At 53.7% G+C, this 13612-nt stretch overlaps 5 protein-coding genes across 5 annotated transcripts; 2 read left to right on the top strand and 3 right to left on the bottom strand.

Moving 5' to 3' along the window:
• Window positions 1–308: 308 nt before the first annotated feature.
• Window positions 309–1262, bottom strand: UMAG_00919 (putative ADP/ATP carrier protein; the record flags this gene model as incomplete). The annotated part of the gene is made up of 1 exon (XM_011388624.1): window positions 309–1262. The coding sequence occupies one exon, from the start codon at window positions 1260–1262 to the stop codon at window positions 309–311; it is 954 nt and encodes a 317-aa protein (XP_011386926.1).
• Window positions 1263–3186: 1924 nt separating this feature from the next.
• On the bottom strand, window positions 3187–3859 carry UMAG_12117 (uncharacterized protein; the record flags this gene model as incomplete). The annotated part of the gene is made up of 2 exons (XM_011389182.1): window positions 3187–3547; window positions 3654–3859. 2 exons carry the CDS (start codon window positions 3857–3859, stop codon window positions 3187–3189), a joined length of 567 nt encoding a protein of 188 aa, XP_011387484.1.
• A 643-nt stretch (window positions 3860–4502) lies between these two features.
• UMAG_00916 (uncharacterized protein) lies at window positions 4503–7367 on the top strand (the record flags this gene model as incomplete). The annotated part of the gene is made up of 1 exon (XM_011388623.1): window positions 4503–7367. One exon carries the CDS (start codon window positions 4503–4505, stop codon window positions 7365–7367), a length of 2865 nt encoding a protein of 954 aa, XP_011386925.1.
• A 533-nt stretch (window positions 7368–7900) lies between these two features.
• UMAG_00915 (uncharacterized protein) lies at window positions 7901–10609 on the top strand (the record flags this gene model as incomplete). Its single annotated transcript, XM_011388622.1, has 1 exon — window positions 7901–10609. One exon carries the CDS (start codon window positions 7901–7903, stop codon window positions 10607–10609), a length of 2709 nt encoding a protein of 902 aa, XP_011386924.1.
• Window positions 10610–12591: 1982 nt separating this feature from the next.
• UMAG_10618 (uncharacterized protein) lies at window positions 12592–13386 on the bottom strand (the record flags this gene model as incomplete). The annotated part of the gene is made up of 1 exon (XM_011389050.1): window positions 12592–13386. One exon carries the CDS (start codon window positions 13384–13386, stop codon window positions 12592–12594), a length of 795 nt encoding a protein of 264 aa, XP_011387352.1.
• Window positions 13387–13612: the final 226 nt, after the last annotated feature.

Here is a 13612-nt window from a genome sequence, read left to right as displayed (position 1 = left end):
TCCACTTTACGCGCCCTCGTGTCGCTCTAACAGCCACAGCACATGCTCACAGCTCCAAGTTCTATGCTCCTCTTCGTCCTTCGTGCTTCGTGCTTGTCACTGCTGCTAACGCATACTCGCCATTCTAGAATCACTTATCCAGGCAACATTAGAGACAGCTCACGCACAGCTAGTGGTCAAACGACGCAAAGAAGATTGGATCAGATCTAGAAACTGAATTTTTATTCCGTGAAGGTCGCTGGCTGACACCGGCGACATCGACACAGAACAGAGGACTAGCGCAAAAGGACAGGAAAGGTCCAGACCGTTTAACCGGAACCACCCTTGTAGACCTTGCCGAACATGAGCTCCTGGAGCTTGTCGTAACCAGAGAGCACACCGGCACCGGCGATACCACGGAGAATGTTGGCACCGGCACCCTTGAAGAGCGACGAGACACCCTCGGCGGCAATGATGGAGCGACCGGCATCGAACATGTTCTTGTAGTGGACCTTGCCACCCGAGGTCATCATCATTCGTCGTCGGATGGTGTCGAGAGGGTAAGAAGCAAGACCAGCACCAGTGGTAACACCCCAGCCGAGCAAGAACGAGGCAAGGAAGTTGTTCGAGAGGTTACCAGTAAGCAGAACGGGCTTAAGCGAGTCGTACATGCCGAAGTAGAGACCACGGTAGACAACGATACCGACAACCGAGGGAACGAAACCACGGTAGAGACCAGCGATACCGTCCGAGGCAATGGTCTTGCGGTAAACGTCGACGAGACCGTTGAACTGACGGTCTCCTCCACCCTTAGCAGCCGACTTGGCATCGTTGGCAAGACGGGTACGGGCGTAGTCAAGCGAGTAAACAAAGAGGAGCGACGAGGCACCGGCAGCACCACCGGAGGCAAGGTTGGCCGAGAGCGACTTCCAGTAAGGAGCAGTCTTGGGGACGGCGAAGAGGGACTTGAAGAAGTCCTTGAAGGCGAAGTTAAGAGCCTGAGTGGGGAAGTAACGAATGACGTTAGCGGTGTTACCACGCCAGAGCGAGACGAGACCCTCCTGCTGGTAGGTGCGGACGAAGCAGTCGCCAATGCCCTTGTAGGGGGCGGCGAGACGGCCCTGCTTGATCATCTCGTCCTGGTTCTGGATGAGAAGCTTGACACGCTCGATGGGGGCGGCAGCCGTCTTGGAGACGGCGGCGGAAACACCACCCATGAGGAAATCAGTGGCGAAGCCACTGACGGTCTTCTTAGTCTTAGCGGGGTCGGCAACGGTACCCATTTTGACTGAGAGTTGAGGTAAAAAAAGAATAGTATAGATGGTGAAAAAAAATGTCAGTTACTATTAGCGGTGATATAGAGCAGACAATGAGCGCGTTCCATTTTATCCTTGGGCAAACGACAATGACATTCTTACGTCTCAGCACGGAGCAGAAACGTAAAAAGGCTTTCGGTTTTGCAAAACGCCGAAACACTTTGGCTTCACCGATCATCAGTGCGACGCAAGATAAGCCGATCGAAAATAGCAAAGAGCAGATCATCGATGGCAAGCGACGCTATGCTATGATCTTCATGAACATATGTAGCAAAATATGAACCACGAGAGTGATTCAAGAATTGGCTAGTGCATGCATGGACCATGCCAGTTGGCCGTGCAACTGATGGTGACGAAACCGCATCAGATAGTGGAGCGGAAGGGTGTGTTGTGATTGTCTTGACCATCAGGAAGCATGAAGCCCTCGATGGCTGCGAAACGGCGGAGGAGATGCTTACCTGTACTACTTTGTGAGAGGTGGTAGGTAGGTGGGAGAAGGTTGGAAGGGAAGCTGCCGATGAAGAAAGGTATTTTTCTAGGGATTTTGCACCGGCGACGAGGGAAAGAGGGCGAGCGCTCATCCAAAGAGTGGGCCAAAGCGAGCGCCAAAGATGCGACGAATGATTGGTGGAAGCACACGGATTGCGCGATGCTCTCAGACCAACAGCTCCAGTAACAGCTCCAATAGCGCGGCCGGAAGAAGAGTGACAAAGAGGGAAAAAATTCGAGCCAGAGGAAGAAAAATGAAAGAAACACATACACTGGCTGAGTGCCTGCTTGCTCCAAAGATCGAGGACAGGATAGGAAAGGACCGGAGCAAGCCAGTGGAAAATTTCGAATCCACCAAATTTGAAAGTGTGTGCCAAGCTGGCCTTTGCTGGCCTTTGCTGGCCTTTTGCTCTCAGCTTCAACATCGACCGGCAGAAACACCCGCCCGACTGTGTGACTCTTGGCCCTCGTAGCGCCCGCCGAAAGTTTCGAAACTGACCAACGCAGAAGTCGCCGCCCGCCGTCAATCTCCAAAGCTGTCAAAGCCCGCTCTCACATGCGGTACAGAAACGCAGCCAGGCGCCGCGATCGGGCCATGGCATATCCAAGCCTGCACCGCATTGACCGCGCCCGATTCCTCAGCGCTGCCGTGTCCATCAACGTTCTCTTCTGGTTGTGTCGTCAGTGCATACGGCATTTGTGATTCTTCGCGGTGCTCTGCTCCATACATTCACTGTCTTTGAATGTCTATGAGGTTGAACCCCGAGAATAGTACAAAATTCTCCTGGAACTTCCATGCGCTAGCCACGGCGCCCAAGCGAATCGGCCTGGTGCAACCTTACCCGACGTGAATCTTGAATACAATCGAATGCGTGGAATTTGTATTTCTCTTGTGCATTTATGGATTCACGATTTGAAATCCGTCTGCTTCGATTCTCAGATGGAACTGACCGGAACTGTCAGGCTGCTGTGGCTCAAATCGATTGGCACACTTGTGACTGGCATGTCGGGTCCGAGAAAAATAGAATAAGCCCAAGAAGCCTCAGCGCCTCTAGGTTACGTCTTGGCCGAGAGCGTGGGATCAACCTCTTCAGATTCGTCGCGAATAAGTTAGCGAATCGCTGGGATCCGGTAACGTGCGTTTCTCAAAGGTTTGTTTGTGGGCTAGGCTTGCCGATATAACAACTTTCATAAAACCGCCCACTGTACGCTCGTGACTGACGACTGTGGGTTGCCAACTGGGCGGATGGACTCGGGCCTGATTCGTACGTACCGTCCAGCCTTGCGGAGCTTTGGAAGCATGACATCAGCTTCATCACAACACATTCGGCTCGTGGCACTCCTGCACTGGTCAGGCCTTTGGGTATATTGGCTCTGGTAAGCTCTAGCATGGAAAACATTCTCAGCTTCTCGACAGGCTGTTCTTGCTTGAAAAAGAAGTTGGCTTGGATGGAGCACCGAAAATCCTTTCGCGCGCTAGACGATACTCATGTTGCCGTTGCTCGACTGTCTTATGTTCTTGAGAACCTGCTTTCGACGCATTGACTGCCACGCCATCGCTTCGTATGCCCGGAGCCGCCTCTTTGGGACGCTGTAGAATGCGTGGTGGTGCTCGTGCTATTGTGATGCCGCTTTTGCTCGGCAAAGCTGCTGGGGCTTGCGCGCCAGGGTTGCTCTGCAGGCAGTGTCCGTACGCGGCATCCGGGAGGCTGCGGCCGGGAGCAGACGCAACTAATGGCACAGCAGCTGGTGCCTGCGAATTACTTTCCATCCGACGTTGAGTCAGTGAGTGATAGTGGGCCGTGTCAACGAGTGTCAGTTTGCTTGTTCAGCGGGTGAGAGCGTTGCAAGGACGTTGCATAGACTTACGCTTCGATCCACTGGTCCTTGGAAGTCTTGAACACGTCTTGTTGTTTTGTTCCGGTATTGCTGTCGTCATCACTGCTTTCGGCATCCCATTCATCTACTGTATCATCCCGCTGCTGCCGTTGCCGTTGCCGAGCAACCCTGGGTGTCTTGGAGTGCTTACCCTTGGATGTCGCAACAATCTCGTGCACTTCAGCCCGACCTCCCATGATGCAGCTTCGTTCGCTTCGACCTGCAGGCAGCTTTAGAGCAGCGGGCTTTTTGAATCGCCGGTGTATACTTCACCGAACGGTATGGCGGCAGTGAGGACGAGAATCTGTACGTGCTCTATAGAAAGACACTTCAACTAGAACACGGAAGTCCGGCTTTCGGATACCAAAAAACCCTCGCTTTTTTGGGTTGGTTTACATTGCCTTCTTTTTGGACTTTGTTTCAAGCCAGCTGATTCACGTTTCTTTCTGTACATAGTCACGAGTATGTTAACTGATCGTGGATTATTTGTGTGATACGTCACGACGCGCGCCAGTCCGCCACATGGACGAAAAAGCGCACGCACAATCAAGCTCAACAAACCGCTGATCTGGCAAGGTCGTTTCTGCACGTCCCGCCATACAGTCCAGCCGTCATCCTTCGGTGTGGCCATCATCAATGATCCTTGACTACCCCTCTCGTCTTATTCTGACTACTGTCGTATGCGGTGGAATCGGCAGCCAGAAGATCTACCTGCACACCGTGTTATGCTTCCATCCACCTGCATAGACACCCTTGTCTATTGTTCCGCAACGTAAACATCATCTGCGCTAGAGGCGCCTCGTCGAAACCAGAGCACAAATCACAAATCGATCACGCATCATGTCGGCTTCAATACTAGACGATCTAGTGCTTATGTTCACCGTCACCTCAGTTGACCAGATAAAAACTGCCCCCTCACGCGCAGAACCGAGACTTTCCAGGGAAGATGCACACGTCATAGACGCTGGCGCATCCCACGCCTTTTCGGGCGCACTGGAAGGACGTGCTTCCGGCTCGAACCCACACGGAAGCGGAGCTCATTTGGACAATGCCAATTATGAAGAGCGGAACACGGATGTAAAAGTACCAAGCCCAGCCATATCTGGGCTGGATCCCATCAGCAAGCTCGCGTTTGCATCTAACCGCGCTTTCTTTCAGCGCGACCTCGACGCCATCATATATGCCGACCTTTATTCTCCTCTGGAATCAAATCTCCACGATGGCCCATACGTGCCGCACGGCTACTTAGACTCCCCCAGCACCTCTGCACACGCGCACTTGTCACCTTCAACGTATCAAACCCGGTCTCGCCAAGGGCCTCTTCAAAGCGCACAGAGAGAAAAACAGCAGACGGGCGAGGCGGCTTACCGACTCGCAGAGGCTGAACGTCGGAACAGACTGAGAGAAGAGGAGAAAACACGGCGGACACTGCGGATTCAAAAGCAGGTCGATGAAGGTATGATCGCGTTTCAGCTCGAAAAAGAACAAGCCGCGCACCACACTGCCGAAGTAGATCGTCGCAACAAGCAGCGCGAACAAGACAAAATGCAGCGAAGGTCGGACGTTCAGAAGCAGGTTAATGATGGCGTCCGAGCCACTCAGCTCGAAAAGGAATGCGAGCGTGTACGTGTCGAGGCGGATCGGAGCGCCTGCCGAAAGTGGCTCTTTGTTCCGAACACATCCTCTTCTAGCATCGCCGTAGATGTATCTTGTGAGACAGTGGATCTCTATACAGCATTAGGTCGCCAGATGAGAGGCTTCTGGGAAGAGTCACGCCCTCCCGCATCCGATCAGGCGCAACGCAACGAGGTCATCGCCGACGTGCAGTGCGCCATCAATGCCAAGTGGCCTGGTCAAGGTCTCCAAGTCGCGGCGTTTGGCTCCAGCGTGACGGGCCTCATCACCGAGTCCTCGGATCTCGACCTTGTCTTGCTCGATCCTACGCGTCCATATGGCGTTGGAACACCACCAGAGCTGCGTCGAGTTTCCAAACAAATTGTTCGTCATACGGACGGCATGCCAGAGTGGTACAGCACCAGCCAGATCGCCAAAGCCGTCCGTAACTCGGCCAAGTTCCGCAACATCGTCCCCATCAGTGGTGCCCATGTACCCATCGTCAAGATGGTCCATCGCAAGTTCAACATACCCGCGGATATCAACATCAACGAGCGATTTGGCCTCTTCAACTCGCAGCTCATCCAAGCCTACGCCGATCTGCAGCCTTTGATCGTGCGTCCGCTCATCTTTTTCCTCAAGCACTGGTACTCGCGTAGTGATCTCAACGATCCATCGGGCAAGGGCGGATTCATGACATTCAGCAGCTACACGATCGCTCTGATGGCGTTACAGGTACTCCAAATTGAAGGCGTGCTGCCAAATTTGCAGAGCCCAGTTCTCCTGACTACCCTCAACATCCGACCCAGTTTTCTCTATTCACGCGTCAGACGACTGGGACGCGGCAAGAATACACGACAACGTGTCGTCGAAGAGCCGTCGCCACCGAAAAAGTACGACGTCACGTTCGCGACAAACCATCCTGATCTGAGCCTGCAGAAAAGGCAAATACCCGGACTTGCTGCTGTTGGCCCTGAATTAAAGACCGTGTCCAAGATGGATCGCTTGCTAGGCAGGATGCTAGTATCTTTCATCCGATTCTATATGCAGTTTGACCGACGCACACAAGTTGTGTCTGTGGTCAACGGATCTCCACTGCAACGAAAGAAGGCTCCACTTGCAAGACAAGTCATCCTCGTTGACTCAACCAGCGAGGATGGCGGTGCCGAACGCGACAGAATCGGTTCCGATAGGTCTCGAGATTCTTTTGGTGCTGCTTCCCGAGACCACGACGCCCGTGTTGGCCTTCGCGAGGAGCAGATAGATATTTGGGCGGATGAAGAGTTGGTAGTGCAAGATCCTTTCATCATTGACCGCAACACGTCGCGAAACATCAAGGCTGCCGCGATCGAAAGGTGGCAAAACACGATGCAGAGCGCTGCTGATTACCTTGGCCTACACAAGGAACACGATGCGAGTGACGCTCCAAGGCAACGACTGAAGGACGCACCGCTCATCCTCGACCTCTGCAATCACGGCAGTGCACGTCTCGATGCGAATGCTACATCGGGGCCCGGTGAAAGAGGCACTGACATCGGAGCGGTGGAGCTGTGGCGACTGCAGGAGAAAGCAGAAGCGCAGGCGCGCGAATCCGCCAAACAAGCTGCGAAAGACCGGTACAAGGAGAAGAGGAAGCAAGCAAAAGCTCGTAGATCTGAGGTCAAAGAAGCGCATAGGCTACGGGAGGATATGGCCAGACGGGCAGACAAGATCGAAGCTTTAGGTTCACATGAGTCGATGGGATCGAGGAACCAGCAGCCCTCTCATAACTGGCGCTCATATCCAAACAACGGGAGCGGCAGTAGCATCGGCGGTAGTCACAGTGCCGCCTTCGGTGCCGGAATGAAGAACGATCCGAGCTTTGTCGACATGTGGAATTCACCAGCGTCGTCGACAGCGCCAGCACCACCCAGAGCTGGACCCATGCATGCCGATACAACGAAGCAGGCTTATACTGGAAGAGCGGATCACGGTCCCACTTATTCTGCCAAGACAGAAGCCTCTTCAGAGACAGATGCCTCTTCCGAGTCAGAAGACATTGATCTCGTTGCTTTGCGCCTGGCACGAGGCGCTCACGGTGCTGACTCGTAGCCACAATCTCACTATGACGGATCCGATCTCTCTCATTAATGTCCTGCACCTGTGCCAGACTTTGCATGCACTGGCTCTACTGATGTGCAAACACCTTGAATAGCGGCCAGTTCAACTTGGGGCTCTGAAGGTGTTACCGTGATAAGATTCGTGATTAGGGTAGTTGGTGCGCCGAGCACAATCACGATTCGTGAATCACAGAATCGAAAATCATGCGAATACGTCAATCATAACTTACGTGATAGTTAATGACAGATCGTGGATTTGGAGTTGTGAGTTACGAGCACGGAGCACGGAGTTTTTTGGCGCAGCATGCGTGATGCATGCAAGCATGCATACGCGCCGCTTTCAATCGGATCGCGCTTGGACCACGGATAGCTACAAAAGCTGTTTTCTCGCGTGAGCTAACTTAGCACCAACTTCTTACTCACCCTTGACAAGCTCGATAGCTTTCATATTCGCATCCGACTCCAGCAGATGCTGTAGTGTCATACAAACGATCAGGTCGAACCGGCTCATCGCCCTCCTGCAGCATGTTCTCTAGGAAAGATCGCGTCCAAGCAACCACATCGTCGCTGGATCTGTCTTCCTTGCAATCATATTCGCCAAAGTGGTCGCCGCATCTTCGACTTGCAACCTGTATCTCGATCAAGTATGCTGTCCGACGCCATGTAGAACGTGCTACCTACCTGGTTGGCACACTTGGATCATCGAAGCTCCCATCGGCTTCTGGCACTGCGGCGTACTCTGTGGCGCAGGAATGGTCCGATTACGGCCAAAAGTTTCTCACGGCAACCTGTCAGCATCTCGGCGTTGTAGAGGATTCGCTCCCACCAGATCCCATCAGTCTTGATGATGTGCTTTCTGCTGCCCGAGGTCGTCTTGAACACGCAGATACGCAAGATCCCATCTGCGCGAACGAACCAGCGTTAGAGTCGGGCTCAGACCACGCTCGCCGCTTTCCTAACCTCGATCTCCCCATCAAGGGCATCGATGATGCCAAAAAGTGCGATCTTGTCAATGGCACAGACCCAGAAAAGGCGCCACAAGGCCTACATACAGGCGCTCAGAAGGACCAGCTCGCCGATACCACAGCTTCCCTCGAGAGTCTTTACCTGAAGTCGTCCGCTTCCCCCTTGTCTGATCATGGCTTCGAGGGCTTTGCGTACGATCAAGATGCCCAAGAGCTTCCAGACTACCTCCGAGGCCAAACGGATGCTGCGACAACATCGAACTCAACCAGCGCTGAGCTCAACCGCCAGCATAGAGCTCGCACCCTCTCGCAGGACACGTTAGCGTTTACACCCCCAAAACGCATGCAAGGCGCTCTCGATCCGGAATCCGGCCAAGACATCGAGGTCGCCCACGAATTGTTGCTGATCGCTCTTGGATTGGGTCAATTTCGAGCTCAGGACGGCACATCCACTGTCTTTGAGCAAGACTTTCTCTTCGGAGAGACCGAGCTTGACCTGCCTCGGTCCGGATCGCAAAGCTCAAAGGGCAAAGTTAAGCCTGACGTGTCCTCGCCATCGGAAAGCCCAGAGGGCCAACAGAAGCTGACATCAGCTGCATCCGGGCCACAAGAAATCGAAACGCCAACAGCACCTGTGCCATCTTCAACTGTCGCTCGAGTAAATACGACCGACGATGCCATGAAGCCGATGACCGAGACAGGGCGTTTGATTGGGGATGCATCCAAGAATGCATTGACCTCCCTCAAGGCGGGCACTTTGTCTGGATGGAGCAAGCTCTCTTCCGCAAGCAGGGATCTGATAAACACACAGTCCCAAGCTTCTACAAAGCGTGCCGCACCCAGTCCTGCCGATAAAGGTGCCAAGCAGCCGGTCAAGCCCAACGAAGTATGTCACTATGATGCTCGAGCGAGATCGTTGATCTTCGTTGCCTCTACCGCTATGGGCATCTCTGCGCGACAAGTATGGATGGCTGAGAAAGTCATGGCCCAGACGATCTACTTCATCATGAGCGAGGGTGATAGAGCATCGGTGTCCAAGAATGGCAAGGGCATCGTCGAGCAACTTCCGGCGGGTGCCTCGCTCGATGCACAAACCGGCTCAGTCACACAGCCATCACAGCGCTCCGAGTACATGAACCAGCACTCTGGAACGGTGGTGGAGCGCGAGCGCGAAAAGGGGACGTGGGGCAAGTGGGCTGCCATGGGAGGCGGCTTTATCGCTGGAGGGCTCGTCATCGGGTTGACTGGCGGTCTGGCCGCTCCGCTGATTGCACCTGCACTGGTCGGGCTCACCGGCGTTTCTTTTCTCGCGACTTCTGGAGGCATCATCATGCTCGGAACTTTGTTCGGTTTGGGTGGCGGCGGTCTTGCGGGTTATCGCGTTGAGCGACGTCTGCGAGGAGTGTCGTCTTTTTCGTTTGCCGAATTGGCCACCGAAGCACGCAAAGCAGGTATTGCGATTCCGAGCCTGCATGCGACCATCTGCTGCAGTGGACTCATCCTCGAAACCGAACAGCAGGTCGTACCATGGACTTACATCTTTGAGGGCGCCAAAGACAATCGGGATGCGTTTGCGATCGAGTGCGAGGCGGAAATGATGAAAGAAGCGGGTCAAGGGTTGCGTTCTTACATGCTCGATAATCTCATTCGAACAGGCGGCACCAAGGCAGCAGAGGAGGTGGTTAAGAAGACGGCGCTTGCCGGTATAGCGGCCATCACGCTACCGATGAGCATGTTCAACGCGGCATCAGCTACGCTTGACGGCGTCTTTGTTCGTGCCAAGACGAAAGCACACAAGGCGGGACTGATCCTTGCTGAGACGCTGCGAAACGAGGTGCAGGGTCATCGGCCCGTTGTGCTGATCGGCACCTCATTGGGAGCAGCAACCATCTTGACCGCGCTCACCGAGCTTGCCAAGGAGCCCGAGACCACGTCGCATCTGGTCGATTCGGTATTTCTCATCTCGGCACCCATTGTTCCGTCCAACGCGACACTGCGCAAGGTTCGAACCATCGTGCAGCGTCGCTTTGTCAATGTATTTTCGTCCAAGGACATGGTTTGCGGTATCGCCGCCTGGCTAGGGTCCGGAGTATCGGTGGAAGAGTTGAGGGCGGGCAAACTGCCACGCGTTGCTGGTAGCCGTGCGATCGACGACGTGCCAGGACTAGAGAACATCAACGTTTCCGACATCATCTCGAGCCATTTCGAGGTGAATGACAAAGACAAGTTGACGGCAATCTTGGCTCGTTGCGGCGCGTTGGAGGACTGAAAGCACTATCGAGCCACGAACCACGAGCCGCGAGACCGAGACACAGACATAAGCACCGAGACGTGAGACACCTCGAAAGAACAAGCTTGTTGTCAAGACTCACGACTGGTACACTGCTGATGTACCTCCGGTGTAACAGCTAGAACCAATACAGCACTAGTTAGTACATCACATGTGTATGAGCGGTCTAGCAGTTCTGCCACGTTTTGTTCATATCATCTCTTTAGGTCCCATTAGCAATCTGAAACAAATTGGGAGCTCAACCGCATTAGTATTGAGATCTTCCCTTTCAACAATTCTTCTTTTGTGGCCACGTTGGCCTCGGACATCGTGAAGCAAGAGGATAAGGTTGATGAGGACAGTGAGACCGTAGTTTTGGACAAGGGCTAGGCAGAGGTGGAAGAAGTTGGACTCATGAACGGGGCTTGCCGAGGTGGACACAGATAACAAGGAGGACGGAGAGGCAACGACGAGGGAGCATCGGCGCCGTGACAGCAAGCGGAGCAGTGGGTCACCATGTACCCTCCTGACTTGTTGGCGGCGTTCATCACACTCTCTTTGTGGCACTGGTCTGTGATTGACCGCTGGGACAAGCCTCTGGAGTTCACAAACGGAGCAAGGCAGCCGAAGTCGACCGATGCTGACGGGTAACACAAGCTCATCACGGACCTGTTTCTGATCGTCAACGGGGATGCTCCTCTGTGGCATTGCCGAGATGCTCGAACAAGTTATGGACGACGCCGGCATCGAAGAGCTCAGAGGATACAGTCTTGTCCTTCAGGTCAAACGTCTCATAGCTTGCAGTACTTTCCTTTCGAGACAGACTGTCGTGTTGAAAGCAAGCGCTTTGATCTCAAAGCACTCATGGCTCGTGCCATCTCTTTCGACATGATCGACTCGACTCACTCCGGACCGACTCGTTTGACAAACATGCTTGGTGTTGGTGTTTACATTGCGCTCTTGTCCTCGACGCGATCTTCAAGGCTGACTGAACTCTTCTCGTTTCCTCTCCGCCATCACCGCCCGCACCACTTTCACACTTGCGCTCGCAACAATTGCGCCCAACCAAGTATGCTTTCCTCTGCTTGGCAGCCATGGTACTTTCGTCGGCCTCAGCCCCTTCCACTGTCGTCCCACACACTGCTTCACCACCATGACGTCTTTCGCATCTCGTCACGATCAAACAGCATGCACCACGCACCGATACACTTTCGCTGCACCTTTTCAACTACGTCTTTGCGGCACTTTTACTGACCATCATTCCTTTTGGCTGCTTTTATTCTCGAGCTTGCCCAGCTCGCTTCTGAATGGTGTGCAGCACACCTGGTGAACGTTCTTGACGACGGTGTACTGCTACAGCATGTCTGACGATGGTTGAGGTTCCGTCTGCTGTGTAGGTGCTGCAGTGTCAGTGAAGATTCTGACGTTCAATAACGCTAATCCACAGGTCACAAGGCACAAGCGTGTGTGGCAGCAATGCATTAGATTGCTGCACTAGTCGAACAAAACGTAAAGTAGTAGAGAGTAGTCACAAGGGCGAAAAGATAGTAAGGTGAAAGAGTAGTAGAGTGGATGTGGCACTCTAAAGGAAAGTGATGTCTATCACACACGACCTGTGTGTGGAAGTCGAATTCTGGCTCCAAAATGCCTGTTGGGAATCACGAATAACTAACTGTGAAAAATGTGTGCCGAGCGCATCGACGTTGGTGCCGAGCACAACAAACGAATCGTGACTGTCTGTGCCGATCTAACCCGTGCTGGGAGGTGGTTAGAATGTCATTAGCGTGTGAGTACGAGGGTCCCACACACACGTTGCGACGCCTAGTGCTTCTCCTTCGCGACTCAAACTCTTGCTTGGATCACTTCACTCGAGGCTAGAAGCGAGTTCTCAGGAAGCGGTCTCTTCGGGGTACCCTCTCCAAAGCACCTTGTACTCGATGACGTCGCCTTGGTGACGTTTGTCACCTAGTTGAGCAGCAGTGTTAGATGCTCCTCTCCTGCTGACGCGGAGTGGAAAACTGCCGGCGCACTTTCCGGCGTGAGGACCAGGTGGGCTGCGTTGGACGAAAAGTACTGGCGACCTTGGCACGCCGTCCGTGTTCGGATAGTGCTCGATCTCGATCGATTGACTCGACCTCTCGGTACCAGTCCCAGAGGCTGTCGGGCGGGTCACGTTCGAACATTCTACGTAGGTTTTCAGTGAGACCATTTCTGAAGAGGTAAATAAGGTGGGCCGGAGTGTCTATGTGAGCTAGACTGGCTAGGTCGCGGAATTCCTCGACGTACTCCGTAGCCTTGCCTGCTTTGTTGCTATTCATTCGCAGTCGATGGATCTTGCCGAACGCTTCGAACCTCTGGTCTGGGAGGGCATAGACTTCCTTGAGTCGATCAACGAAAAACTCCCAGTCCCTAAAGAGGTTTCCCCGCTGGTGAGGATCAACACGCAACTTCGACTTAAACCATCGTGCGCCCCTTCCCTCCATATGGTGAATGAGGTACTGGATGCGTTTGCGGTCGTCATTCAGGTCATAGAACCTGAACCAATTCTCGGCCAGAATGAGGGTGAGCTCGAGGTCATCTTCTAACCACTTGGAGAACTTCAAATCGGGGAGATGGTACAAGCTTCCGCCTCGGTGTGATGCCGACTTCTCTTGACTTTCTTCGAAAGTGAAGCATTTACCCGTTGCTGTTGAATAGACCTCTTCCATGGTGTAGTCACGGCGTCCAGTTAAGCCAGGTACTAGTTTCTGGGCTGTAGCTGGTGTGAACGTAGCCATTAGATTGGAGGTGCGTGGGTCACCATGAATGGCAAACGTATCCTGGGACTGCGAGGTGTATGCCGAGGGGTCCAGCTGCGGCGAATTCACGTTGGCATGGGGCGTAGGACTAGGCACTTGTGTCGGGTGCAGGCGCTGTATCAGATCAAGAAGAGCGTTTAGGTCTGCATCCCTCTTGTCTCGGGCTGCTAATTCCCTGTCCAAGCGGGCCGCAATTCGTTCCACC

Source organism: Mycosarcoma maydis, chromosome 2, assembly GCF_000328475.2.
Source record: "Mycosarcoma maydis chromosome 2, whole genome shotgun sequence".
Classification (NCBI taxonomy): domain Eukaryota; kingdom Fungi; phylum Basidiomycota; class Ustilaginomycetes; order Ustilaginales; genus Mycosarcoma; species Mycosarcoma maydis.
This window is presented reverse-complemented; position numbering and strand designations above follow the sequence as displayed.